Genomic DNA, 14000 nt, shown 5'->3' on the forward strand with positions numbered 1-14000 from the left:
TGTTTGGTTTAAAGCTCGCTCACCACAACAAGGTACAGATCTACGAGCGAGAACACGAGAGACAAACATTTACTACCATTTGCAAACATTTTGTTAAACATGGAAGCTGACAGACATACAAACATCACAAGGACACGCACACATAAATAACATTAATAATAATCAAAAACACTTAATTAAAAACACAAACTTTTGATTTGTACAGGCCCAAGCCCAATAAAGAACAGGATTATCCAAAGACTCAGGTCACTAATCAACAAATAAAGTGTTTTCTTTGGCAAATTTTTGTTAAACATGAAGCAGACAAAGACATACAAACAACACACGAAAAAAACACAGATTATCTGAACATGAACAATCACTTAAGGGTTATGAAAACTGATTGTGTTAGATCAGAACTGATTAAGGCTAAAGATTGGCCTTGATATTGAACATAGGCCAGAACATGTTTGTATAAAAAAAAAAAAAAAGATACTACAAAGTGCATTTTAAGAGCAACATAAAGAATAATAAAAAACAAACAAGAACATTCTAAAGTAAAACTGGAAAGTGCATTTTTTTTAACTTTTGAACTATATAAATTGTTTGTGTTTGTTTGTTTGTGTTTCAAAGTGCTTCAAGTACAATCTAACAAACAAACAAGCCTCTTTCTCTCTCCTACAGATGGCACAGGAGAAGTGGCATCACACAGGTACGTTATTTACACAGTTATTTACACAGAACCAGCAGTATGGGTGCTGCCGACACAGGGGGTGGTCCATAGGTGGACGCAGCAGCCCTTGGCTGGAGGTGGGTGGACGCAGCAGGCCTTGGCCGAGTGGAGGAGGACGACACCATGGGCTGAACGGGCCAGTTCACAGGAGGCACAGGCTCTGGCTCTTCAACAAATAATCTGGAAATAAAATAAAATACACATTTAATGAGTATTGATATGATGTGTGTGCTATTTGCTTTCCACAGCCAACAGGTGAAACAAAGTGCTTATGACAACTTACCCCCGCTTCTCACCACGCCTTTTTCCAGCCTCATGATGAACGTGCTGGTACTGGACCTGAGGCCGGTCTGGCGGTGGGAGGGATGTTGGTAGCGCAGGAGCTTCCGGGAACGGTGCGTCCGACAGCACTTTCAGGTGAGGCGTCACCTTCGGCAGTACCGTCGCCCCGTAGTTGGCCTTTTTCTCCTCCCTGGCAGCGAAGGTCGAGATGGACTTGGCGTTCAAGTTGAGCAGTGGAATGGCGAGACCGCCGAGGATGGGGTCATCTTGAACTCGGTCTGCAATCCTCTTATACTGTCCCTTCAAAGAAGCCGTGACCTTGCTGGGGGAGGTGAGCTGATTGGCCGGCGCTCGGTTCTTCAGCATCTTGAGGAGGAGGTATCTTGGGATCCAGCCATGTAGGGTCATCAACGGTGCTGGGGGCCTCTGCCACAGACTTTGCTGCCTCTGTACACTGCAGCCTGGCTTCTCCTTGCCGGTACATAACGATGTTGGGGTACTGGTGTTGCTGTTGATGGCTGACCAGCGATGATTTGGTGGTCAAGCTCTTCCTGCAGACATCATAGTCAAAGGTCTCCCTGGCGACGGCATGGATCTTCAGATGCCTCGTCAGGTTGGACTTTTCAGTGAAAGTCTTGTGGCACACGCTGCACCGATGTCTAGGCTTCTCCATGTTTCATCTGGTACAGTAAAACATGAATAAATGAGTAAAACTAAAAGCAGATGAGGGCTTAAATACATTTTTATAGATCCTGCAGCCCTAGTAAAAGTAGTAACCAAAAACAACCCATTCATTCATCACTTTGTTTTTAGCATGCAAATAGCAGTTGACATGTTTACATTTCTAAAGCATATTTACACATCGAATTTCAACTCCACACTGTTGTAACACTATCTCTTTCATGGTCATAAGAAGTGAACTAAAGTGTCTGATCACATTTTGGAAGAATTTCCAGGGATAATCTTCTCCATGTTTCATCTGGTACAGTAAAACATGAATAAATGAGTAAAACTAAAAGCAGATGAGGGCTTAAATACATGTTTATAGACCCTGCAGCCCTCGTAAAAGTAGTAACCAAAAACAGCCCATTCATTCATCACTTGTTTTTAGCATGCAAATCGCGGTTGACATGTTTACACTTCTAAAGCATATTTACACATCGAATTTCAACTCCACACTGCTGTAAGACTATCTATATGGTCTTAAGAAGTGAGCGAGAGTGTTTGATCACGTTTTTAAAGAATTTCCAGAGATCGTCAGGTCATTACAGCGGCGATTGGTAGCTCATTCATTCATTTTAAATGCATTTAGCATGCTAATCGCGATTGATATTCTAACACACCTAAAGCATATTTAAGCTTTACATTTCGAGTCCACACAGTAGTAGTACATTCTTCAACGTCTCAACATGTAAAATCAATAGTCTGGTCCCATTTCAAACGCATTTCAGAGAGATAAAACCTAGCTATTTTAATGTAAACAAGCGGAGCTAAAAAGTTAGTGTCAGTACGGCGCTGACGAGATATTACCATGTAAAACCTTGAATATCAGCCAAATTATCACAAAATATATGGAGTTTCATTCATTACTTAGCACATAATTATACCAAACGTACCTGATAGTAAAGAAAACAGTCCAATCGATCATCAATGGCCGCCAGTATTTTTAAAACAGCTCATACAGCTGGATGACGTTTACCGATCCTCGCTCAATGATTGGCCTGTTGAGCACTGAGCTCTGCTCAGCATTGCTCAACCATTGGCTGATCGCTGCTCAGCTCTGCTCAACCATTGGACGGCTGACGATCGCTTAGGTACTTGGAGGAGAATTCGCCTGGGAATGGCTCATGACCCCCCCAAGTACATATATCTCAAACCTGGGATGGATCGAAAATGATCAAAATGGATGGTGCCACCTGGTGGTCAAAGTGTTATTTACAGAAATTGTCATGTACAAGGCATAGTTTATTGAAATCCTGATTGTTTTATTATTTTCATAGTTTGAGTTGATGTAGCTGATGATATTCATATGGTCAAGTGGAAAAGTGTGCAATTGTTACATTTTTGGGCTGAATTAAGAAATATGTGTACACATCATCAAAGACATCAGAGCCGTTCACAGAACTCATTTTTGTGACCACCCAGGGGGTACAGCAAGCGCACGGTGGGGTGTGTTCACACCTCTGGTAGTGACGGAGAAGAAACAAGGACTTCTAGTTGCTCTGATGGGTTTCAAAAGGGATGGGATAGTGTAAAAAAAAAAAAACAAGCATTCAGAGACTCCAAAATACTGGAAATACTTTTACAACTTTTATTTTTCACCCAGATTGTGTTTCATTTAAAAGGCAATGCATGAAAACACAAGTAAACAAGATCTGTTTGGTTTAAAGCTCGCTCACCACAACAAGGTACAGATCTACGAGCGAGAACACGAGAGACAAACATTTACTACCATTTGCAAACATTTTGTTAAACATGGAAGCTGACAGACATACAAACATCACAAGGACACGCACACATAAATAACATTAATAATAATCAAAAACACTTAATTAAAAACACAAACTTTTGATTTGTACAGGCCCAAGCCCAATAAAGAACAGGATTATCCAAAGACTCAGGTCACTAATCAACAAATAAAGTGTTTTCTTTGGCAAATTTTTGTTAAACATGAAGCAGACAAAGACATACAAACAACACACGAAAAAAACACAGATTATCTGAACATGAACAATCACTTAAGGGTTATGAAAACTGATTGTGTTAGATCAGAACTGATTAAGGCTAAAGATTGGCCTTGATATTGAACATAGGCCAGAACATGTTTGTATAAAAAAAAAAAAAAAGATACTACAAAGTGCATTTTAAGAGCAACATAAAGAATAATAAAAAACAAACAAGAACATTCTAAAGTAAAACTGGAAAGTGCATTTTTTTTAACTTTTGAACTATATAAATTGTTTGTGTTTGTTTGTTTGTGTTTCAAAGTGCTTCAAGTACAATCTAACAAACAAACAAGCCTCTTTCTCTCTCCTACAGATGGCACAGGAGAAGTGGCATCACACAGGTACGTTATTTACACAGTTATTTACACAGAACCAGCAGTATGGGTGCTGCCGACACAGGGGGTGGTCCATAGGTGGACGCAGCAGCCCTTGGCTGGAGGTGGGTGGACGCAGCAGGCCTTGGCCGAGTGGAGGAGGACGACACCATGGGCTGAACGGGCCAGTTCACAGGAGGCACAGGCTCTGGCTCTTCAACAAATAATCTGGAAATAAAATAAAATACACATTTAATGAGTATTGATATGATGTGTGTGCTATTTGCTTTCCACAGCCAACAGGTGAAACAAAGTGCTTATGACAACTTACCCCCGCTTCTCACCACGCCTTTTTCCAGCCTCATGATGAACGTGCTGGTACTGGACCTGAGGCCGGTCTGGCGGTGGGAGGGATGTTGGTAGCGCAGGAGCTTCCGGGAACGGTGCGTCCGACAGCACTTTCAGGTGAGGCGTCACCTTCGGCAGTACCGTCGCCCCGTAGTTGGCCTTTTTCTCCTCCCTGGCAGCGAAGGTCGAGATGGACTTGGCGTTCAAGTTGAGCAGTGGAATGGCGAGACCGCCGAGGATGGGGTCATCTTGAACTCGGTCTGCAATCCTCTTATACTGTCCCTTCAAAGAAGCCGTGACCTTGCTGGGGGAGGTGAGCTGATTGGCCGGCGCTCGGTTCTTCAGCATCTTGAGGAGGAGGTATCTTGGGATCCAGCCATGTAGGGTCATCAACGGTGCTGGGGGCCTCTGCCACAGACTTTGCTGCCTCTGTACACTGCAGCCTGGCTTCTCCTTGCCGGTACATAACGATGTTGGGGTACTGGTGTTGCTGTTGATGGCTGACCAGCGATGATTTGGTGGTCAAGCTCTTCCTGCAGACATCATAGTCAAAGGTCTCCCTGGCGACGGCATGGATCTTCAGATGCCTCGTCAGGTTGGACTTTTCAGTGAAAGTCTTGTGGCACACGCTGCACCGATGTCTAGGCTTCTCCATGTTTCATCTGGTACAGTAAAACATGAATAAATGAGTAAAACTAAAAGCAGATGAGGGCTTAAATACATTTTTATAGATCCTGCAGCCCTAGTAAAAGTAGTAACCAAAAACAACCCATTCATTCATCACTTTGTTTTTAGCATGCAAATAGCAGTTGACATGTTTACATTTCTAAAGCATATTTACACATCGAATTTCAACTCCACACTGTTGTAACACTATCTCTTTCATGGTCATAAGAAGTGAACTAAAGTGTCTGATCACATTTTGGAAGAATTTCCAGGGATAATCTTCTCCATGTTTCATCTGGTACAGTAAAACATGAATAAATGAGTAAAACTAAAAGCAGATGAGGGCTTAAATACATGTTTATAGACCCTGCAGCCCTCGTAAAAGTAGTAACCAAAAACAGCCCATTCATTCATCACTTGTTTTTAGCATGCAAATCGCGGTTGACATGTTTACACTTCTAAAGCATATTTACACATCGAATTTCAACTCCACACTGCTGTAAGACTATCTATATGGTCTTAAGAAGTGAGCGAGAGTGTTTGATCACGTTTTTAAAGAATTTCCAGAGATCGTCAGGTCATTACAGCGGCGATTGGTAGCTCATTCATTCATTTTAAATGCATTTAGCATGCTAATCGCGATTGATATTCTAACACACCTAAAGCATATTTAAGCTTTACATTTCGAGTCCACACAGTAGTAGTACATTCTTCAACGTCTCAACATGTAAAATCAATAGTCTGGTCCCATTTCAAACGCATTTCAGAGAGATAAAACCTAGCTATTTTAATGTAAACAAGCGGAGCTAAAAAGTTAGTGTCAGTACGGCGCTGACGAGATATTACCATGTAAAACCTTGAATATCAGCCAAATTATCACAAAATATATGGAGTTTCATTCATTACTTAGCACATAATTATACCAAACGTACCTGATAGTAAAGAAAACAGTCCAATCGATCATCAATGGCCGCCAGTATTTTTAAAACAGCTCATACAGCTGGATGACGTTTACCGATCCTCGCTCAATGATTGGCCTGTTGAGCACTGAGCTCTGCTCAGCATTGCTCAACCATTGGCTGATCGCTGCTCAGCTCTGCTCAACCATTGGACGGCTGACGATCGCTTAGGTACTTGGAGGAGAATTCGCCTGGGAATGGCTCATGACCCCCCCAAGTACATATATCTCAAACCTGGGATGGATCGAAAATGATCAAAATGGATGGTGCCACCTGGTGGTCAAAGTGTTATTTACAGAAATTGTCATGTACAAGGCATAGTTTATTGAAATCCTGATTGTTTTATTATTTTCATAGTTTGAGTTGATGTAGCTGATGATATTCATATGGTCAAGTGGAAAAGTGTGCAATTGTTACATTTTTGGGCTGAATTAAGAAATATGTGTACACATCATCAAAGACATCAGAGCCGTTCACAGAACTCATTTTTGTGACCACCCAGGGGGTACAGCAAGCGCACGGTGGGGTGTGTTCACACCTCTGGTAGTGACGGAGAAGAAACAAGGACTTCTAGTTGCTCTGATGGGTTTCAAAAGGGATGGGATAGTGTAAAAAAAAAAAAACAAGCATTCAGAGACTCCAAAATACTGGAAATACTTTTACAACTTTTATTTTTCACCCAGATTGTGTTTCATTTAAAAGGCAATGCATGAAAACACAAGTAAACAAGATCTGTTTGGTTTAAAGCTCGCTCACCACAACAAGGTACAGATCTACGAGCGAGAACACGAGAGACAAACATTTACTACCATTTGCAAACATTTTGTTAAACATGGAAGCTGACAGACATACAAACATCACAAGGACACGCACACATAAATAACATTAATAATAATCAAAAACACTTAATTAAAAACACAAACTTTTGATTTGTACAGGCCCAAGCCCAATAAAGAACAGGATTATCCAAAGACTCAGGTCACTAATCAACAAATAAAGTGTTTTCTTTGGCAAATTTTTGTTAAACATGAAGCAGACAAAGACATACAAACAACACACGAAAAAAACACAGATTATCTGAACATGAACAATCACTTAAGGGTTATGAAAACTGATTGTGTTAGATCAGAACTGATTAAGGCTAAAGATTGGCCTTGATATTGAACATAGGCCAGAACATGTTTGTATAAAAAAAAAAAAAAGATACTACAAAGTGCATTTTAAGAGCAACATAAAGAATAATAAAAAACAAACAAGAACATTCTAAAGTAAAACTGGAAAGTGCATTTTTTTTAACTTTTGAACTATATAAATTGTTTGTGTTTGTTTGTTTGTGTTTCAAAGTGCTTCAAGTACAATCTAACAAACAAACAAGCCTCTTTCTCTCTCCTACAGATGGCACAGGAGAAGTGGCATCACACAGGTACGTTATTTACACAGTTATTTACACAGAACCAGCAGTATGGGTGCTGCCGACACAGGGGGTGGTCCATAGGTGGACGCAGCAGCCCTTGGCTGGAGGTGGGTGGACGCAGCAGGCCTTGGCCGAGGGAGGAGGACGACACCATGGGCTGAACGGGCCAGTTCACAGGAGGCACAGGCTCTGGCTCTTCAACAAATAATCTGGAAATAAAATAAAATACACATTTAATGAGTATTGATATGATGTGTGTGCTATTTGCTTTCCACAGCCAACAGGTGAAACAAAGTGCTTATGACAACTTACCCCCGCTTCTCACCACGCCTTTTTCCAGCCTCATGATGAACGTGCTGGTACTGGACCTGAGGCCGGTCTGGCGGTGGGAGGGATGTTGGTAGCGCAGGAGCTTCCGGGAACGGTGCGTCCGACAGCACTTTCAGGTGAGGCGTCACCTTCGGCAGTACCGTCGCCCCGTAGTTGGCCTTTTTCTCCTCCCTGGCAGCGAAGGTCGAGATGGACTTGGCGTTCAAGTTGAGCAGTGGAATGGCGAGACCGCCGAGGATGGGGTCATCTTGAACTCGGTCTGCAATCCTCTTATACTGTCCCTTCAAAGAAGCCGTGACCTTGCTGGGGGAGGTGAGCTGATTGGCCGGCGCTCGGTTCTTCAGCATCTTGAGGAGGAGGTATCTTGGGATCCAGCCATGTAGGGTCATCAACGGTGCTGGGGGCCTCTGCCACAGACTTTGCTGCCTCTGTACACTGCAGCCTGGCTTCTCCTTGCCGGGTACATAACGATGTTGGGGTACTGGTGTTGCTGTTGATGGCTGACCAGCGATGATTTGGTGGTCAAGCTCTTCCTGCAGACATCATAGTCAAAGGTCTCCCTGGCGACGGCATGGATCTTCAGATGCCTCGTCAGGTTGGACTTTTCAGTGAAAGTCTTGTGGCACACGCTGCACCGATGTCTAGGCTTCTCCATGTTTCATCTGGTACAGTAAAACATGAATAAATGAGTAAAACTAAAAGCAGATGAGGGCTTAAATACATTTTTATAGATCCTGCAGCCCTAGTAAAAGTAGTAACCAAAAACAACCCATTCATTCATCACTTTGTTTTTAGCATGCAAATAGCAGTTGACATGTTTACATTTCTAAAGCATATTTACACATCGAATTTCAACTCCACACTGTTGTAACACTATCTCTTTCATGGTCATAAGAAGTGAACTAAAGTGTCTGATCACATTTTGGAAGAATTTCCAGGGATAATCTTCTCCATGTTTCATCTGGTACAGTAAAACATGAATAAATGAGTAAAACTAAAAGCAGATGAGGGCTTAAATACATGTTTATAGACCCTGCAGCCCTCGTAAAAGTAGTAACCAAAAACAGCCCATTCATTCATCACTTGTTTTTAGCATGCAAATCGCGGTTGACATGTTTACACTTCTAAAGCATATTTACACATCGAATTTCAACTCCACACTGCTGTAAGACTATCTATATGGTCTTAAGAAGTGAGCGAGAGTGTTTGATCACGTTTTTAAAGAATTTCCAGAGATCGTCAGGTCATTACAGCGGCGATTGGTAGCTCATTCATTCATTTTAAATGCATTTAGCATGCTAATCGCGATTGATATTCTAACACACCTAAAGCATATTTAAGCTTTACATTTCGAGTCCACACAGTAGTAGTACATTCTTCAACGTCTCAACATGTAAAATCAATAGTCTGGTCCCATTTCAAACGCATTTCAGAGAGATAAAACCTAGCTATTTTAATGTAAACAAGCGGAGCTAAAAAGTTAGTGTCAGTACGGCGCTGACGAGATATTACCATGTAAAACCTTGAATATCAGCCAAATTATCACAAAATATATGGAGTTTCATTCATTACTTAGCACATAATTATACCAAACGTACCTGATAGTAAAGAAAACAGTCCAATCGATCATCAATGGCCGCCAGTATTTTTAAAACAGCTCATACAGCTAGATGACGTTTACCGATCCTCGCTCAATGATTGGCCTGTTGAGCACTGAGCTCTGCTCAGCATTGCTCAACCATTGGCTGATCGCTGCTCAGCTCTGCTCAACCATTGGACGGCTGACGATCGCTTAGGTACTTGGAGGAGAATTCGCCTGGGAATGGCTCATGACCCCCCCAAGTACATATATCTCAAACCTGGGATGGATCGAAAATGATCAAAATGGATGGTGCCACCTGGTGGTCAAAGTGTTATTTACAGAAATTGTCATGTACAAGGCATAGTTTATTGAAATCCTGATTGTTTTATTATTTTCATAGTTTGAGTTGATGTAGCTGATGATATTCATATGGTCAAGTGGAAAAGTGTGCAATTGTTACATTTTTGTGCTGAATTAAGAAATATGTGTACACATCATCAAAGACATCAGAGCCGTTCACAGAACTCATTTTTGTGACCACCCAGGGGGTACAGCAAGCGCACGGTGGGGTGTGTTCACACCTCTGGTAGTGACGGAGAAGAAACAAGGACTTCTAGTTGCTCTGATAGGTTTCAAAAGGGATGGGATAGTGTAAAAAAAAAAAAACAAGCATTCAGAGACTCCAAAATACTGGAAATACTTTTACAACTTTTATTTTTCACCCAGATTGTGTTTCATTTAAAAGGCAATGCATGAAAACACAAGTAAACAAGATCTGTTTGGTTTAAAGCTCGCTCACCACAACAAGGTACAGATCTACGAGCGAGAACACGAGAGACAAACATTTACTACCATTTGCAAACATTTTGTTAAACATGGAAGCTGACAGACATACAAACATCACAAGGACACGCACACATAAATAACATTAATAATAATCAAAAACACTTAATTAAAAACACAAACTTTTGATTTGTACAGGCCCAAGCCCAATAAAGAACAGGATTATCCAAAGACTCAGGTCACTAATCAACAAATAAAGTGTTTTCTTTGGCAAATTTTTGTTAAACATGAAGCAGACAAAGACATACAAACAACACACGAAAAAAACACAGATTATCTGAACATGAACAATCACTTAAGGGTTATGAAAACTGATTGTGTTAGATCAGAACTGATTAAGGCTAAAGATTGGCCTTGATATTGAACATAGGCCAGAACATGTTTGTATAAAAATAAAAAAAAAGATACTACAAAGTGCATTTTAAGAGCAACATAAAGAATAATAAAAAACAAACAAGAACATTCTAAAGTAAAACTGGAAAGTGCATTTTTTTTAACTTTTGAACTATATAAATTGTTTGTGTTTGTTTGTTTGTGTTTCAAAGTGCTTCAAGTACAATCTAACAAACAAACAAGCCTCTTTCTCTCTCCTACAGATGGCACAGGAGAAGTGGCATCACACAGGTACGTTATTTACACAGTTATTTACACAGAACCAGCAGTATGGGTGCTGCCGACACAGGGGGTGGTTCATAGGTGGACGCAGCAGGCCTTGGCTGGAGGTGGGTGGACGCAGCAGGCCTTGGCCGAGGAGGACGACACCATGGGCTGAACGGGCCAGTTCACAGGAGGCACAGGCTCTGGCTCTTCAACAAATAATCTGGAAATAAAATAAAATACACATTTAATGAGTATTGATATGATGTGTGTGCTATTTGCTTTCCACAGCCAACAGGTGAAACAAAGTGCTTATGACAACTTACCCCCGCTTCTCACCACGCCTTTTTCCAGCCTCATGATGAACGTGCTGGTACTGGACCTGAGGCCGGTCTGGCGGTGGGAGGGATGTTGGTAGCGCAGGAGCTTCCGGGAACGGTGCGTCCGACAGCACTTTCAGGTGAGGCGTCACCTTCGGCAGTACCGTCGCCCCGTAGTTGGCCTTTTTCTCCTCCCTGGCAGCGAAGGTCGAGATGGACTTGGCGTTCAAGTTGAGCAGTGGAATGGCGAGACCGCCGAGGATGGGGTCATCTTGAACTCGGTCTGCAATCCTCTTATACTGTCCCTTCAAAGAAGCCGTGACCTTGCTGGGGGAGGTGAGCTGATTGGCCGGCGCTCGGTTCTTCAGCATCTTGAGGAGGAGGTATCTTGGGATCCAGCCATGTAGGGTCATCAACGGTGCTGGGGGCCTCTGCCACAGACTTTGCTGCCTCTGTACACTGCAGCCTGGCTTCTCCTTGCCGGTCGGTACATAACGATGTTGGGGTACTGGTGTTGCTGTTGATGGCTGACCAGCGATGATTTGGTGGTCAAGCTCTTCCTGCAGACATCATAGTCAAAGGTCTCCCTGGCGACGGCATGGATCTTCAGATGCCTCGTCAGGTTGGACTTTTCAGTGAAAGTCTTGTGGCACACGCTGCACCGATGTCTAGGCTTCTCCATGTTTCATCTGGTACAGTAAAACATGAATAAATGAGTAAAACTAAAAGCAGATGAGGGCTTAAATACATTTTTATAGATCCTGCAGCCCTAGTAAAAGTAGTAACCAAAAACAACCCATTCATTCATCACTTTGTTTTTAGCATGCAAATAGCAGTTGACATGTTTACATTTCTAAAGCATATTTACACATCGAATTTCAACTCCACACTGTTGTAACACTATCTCTTTCATGGTCATAAGAAGTGAACTAAAGTGTCTGATCACATTTTGGAAGAATTTCCAGGGATAATCTTCTCCATGTTTCATCTGGTACAGTAAAACATGAATAAATGAGTAAAACTAAAAGCAGATGAGGGCTTAAATACATGTTTATAGACCCTGCAGCCCTCGTAAAAGTAGTAACCAAAAACAGCCCATTCATTCATCACTTGTTTTTAGCATGCAAATCGCGGTTGACATGTTTACACTTCTAAAGCATATTTACACATCGAATTTCAACTCCACACTGCTGTAAGACTATCTATATGGTCTTAAGAAGTGAGCGAGAGTGTTTGATCACGTTTTTAAAGAATTTCCAGAGATCGTCAGGTCATTACAGCGGCGATTGGTAGCTCATTCATTCATTTTAAATGCATTTAGCATGCTAATCGCGATTGATATTCTAACACACCTAAAGCATATTTAAGCTTTACATTTCGAGTCCACACAGTAGTAGTACATTCTTCAACGTCTCAACATGTAAAATCAATAGTCTGGTCCCATTTCAAACGCATTTCAGAGAGATAAAACCTAGCTATTTTAATGTAAACAAGCGGAGCTAAAAAGTTAGTGTCAGTACGGCGCTGACGAGATATTACCATGTAAAACCTTGAATATCAGCCAAATTATCACAAAATATATGGAGTTTCATTCATTACTTAGCACATAATTATACCAAACGTACCTGATAGTAAAGAAAACAGTCCAATCGATCATCAATGGCCGCCAGTATTTTTAAAACAGCTCATACAGCTAGATGACGTTTACCGATCCTCGCTCAATGATTGGCCTGTTGAGCACTGAGCTCTGCTCAGCATTGCTCAACCATTGGCTGATCGCTGCTCAGCTCTGCTCAACCATTGGACGGCTGACGATCGCTTAGGTACTTGGAGGAGAATTCGCCTGGGAATGGCTCATGACCCCCCCAAGTACATATATCTCAAACCTGGGATGGATCGAAAATGATCAAAATGGATGGTGCCACCTGGTGGTCAAAGTGTTATTTACAGAAATTGTCATGTACAAGGCATAGTTTATTGAAATCCTGATTGTTTTATTATTTTCATAGTTTGAGTTGATGTAGCTGATGATATTCATATGGTCAAGTGGAAAAGTGTGCAATTGTTACATTTTTGTGCTGAATTAAGAAATATGTGTACACATCATCAAAGACATCAGAGCCGTTCACAGAACTCATTTTTGTGACCACCCAGGGGGTACAGCAAGCGCACGGTGGGGTGTGTTCACACCTCTGGTAGTGACGGAGAAGAAACAAGGACTTCTAGTTGCTCTGATAGGTTTCAAAAGGGATGGGATAGTGTAAAAAAAAAAAAACAAGCATTCAGAGACTCCAAAATACTGGAAATACTTTTACAACTTTTATTTTTCACCCAGATTGTGTTTCATTTAAAAGGCAATGCATGAAAACACAAGTAAACAAGATCTGTTTGGTTTAAAGCTCGCTCACCACAACAAGGTACAGATCTACGAGCGAGAACACGAGAGACAAACATTTACTACCATTTGCAAACATTTTGTTAAACATGGAAGCTGACAGACATACAAACATCACAAGGACACGCACACATAAATAACATTAATAATAATCAAAAACACTTAATTAAAAACACAAACTTTTGATTTGTACAGGCCCAAGCCCAATAAAGAACAGGATTATCCAAAGACTCAGGTCACTAATCAACAAATAAAGTGTTTTCTTTGGCAAATTTTTGTTAAACATGAAGCAGACAAAGACATACAAACAACACACGAAAAAAACACAGATTATCTGAACATGAACAATCACTTAAGGGTTATGAAAACTGATTGTGTTAGATCAGAACTGATTAAGGCTAAAGATTGGCCTTGATATTGAACATAGGCCAGAACATGTTTGTATAAAAATAAAAAAAAAGATACTACAAAGTGCATTTTAAGAGCAACATAAAGAATAATAAAAAACAAAC

The 14000-nt window shown here is 41.3% G+C and overlaps 1 protein-coding gene across 1 annotated transcript; it reads right to left on the reverse strand.

The window, feature by feature from the left end:
• Window positions 1-6397: 6397 nt before the first annotated feature.
• Window positions 6398-8205, reverse strand: LOC113096932 (uncharacterized). Its single transcript, XM_026262144.1, has 3 exons — window positions 7734-8205; window positions 7456-7630; window positions 6398-6433 (listed from the first exon to the last, which is right to left on the reverse strand). Exons 1-3 carry the CDS (start codon window positions 8138-8140, stop codon window positions 6398-6400), a joined length of 618 nt encoding a protein of 205 aa, XP_026117929.1. The 5' UTR covers window positions 8141-8205.
• Window positions 8206-14000: the final 5795 nt, after the last annotated feature.

Source organism: Carassius auratus, unplaced genomic scaffold (assembly GCF_003368295.1).
Source record: "Carassius auratus strain Wakin unplaced genomic scaffold, ASM336829v1 scaf_tig00216042, whole genome shotgun sequence".
In the NCBI taxonomy this organism is placed as follows: domain Eukaryota; kingdom Metazoa; phylum Chordata; class Actinopteri; order Cypriniformes; family Cyprinidae; genus Carassius; species Carassius auratus.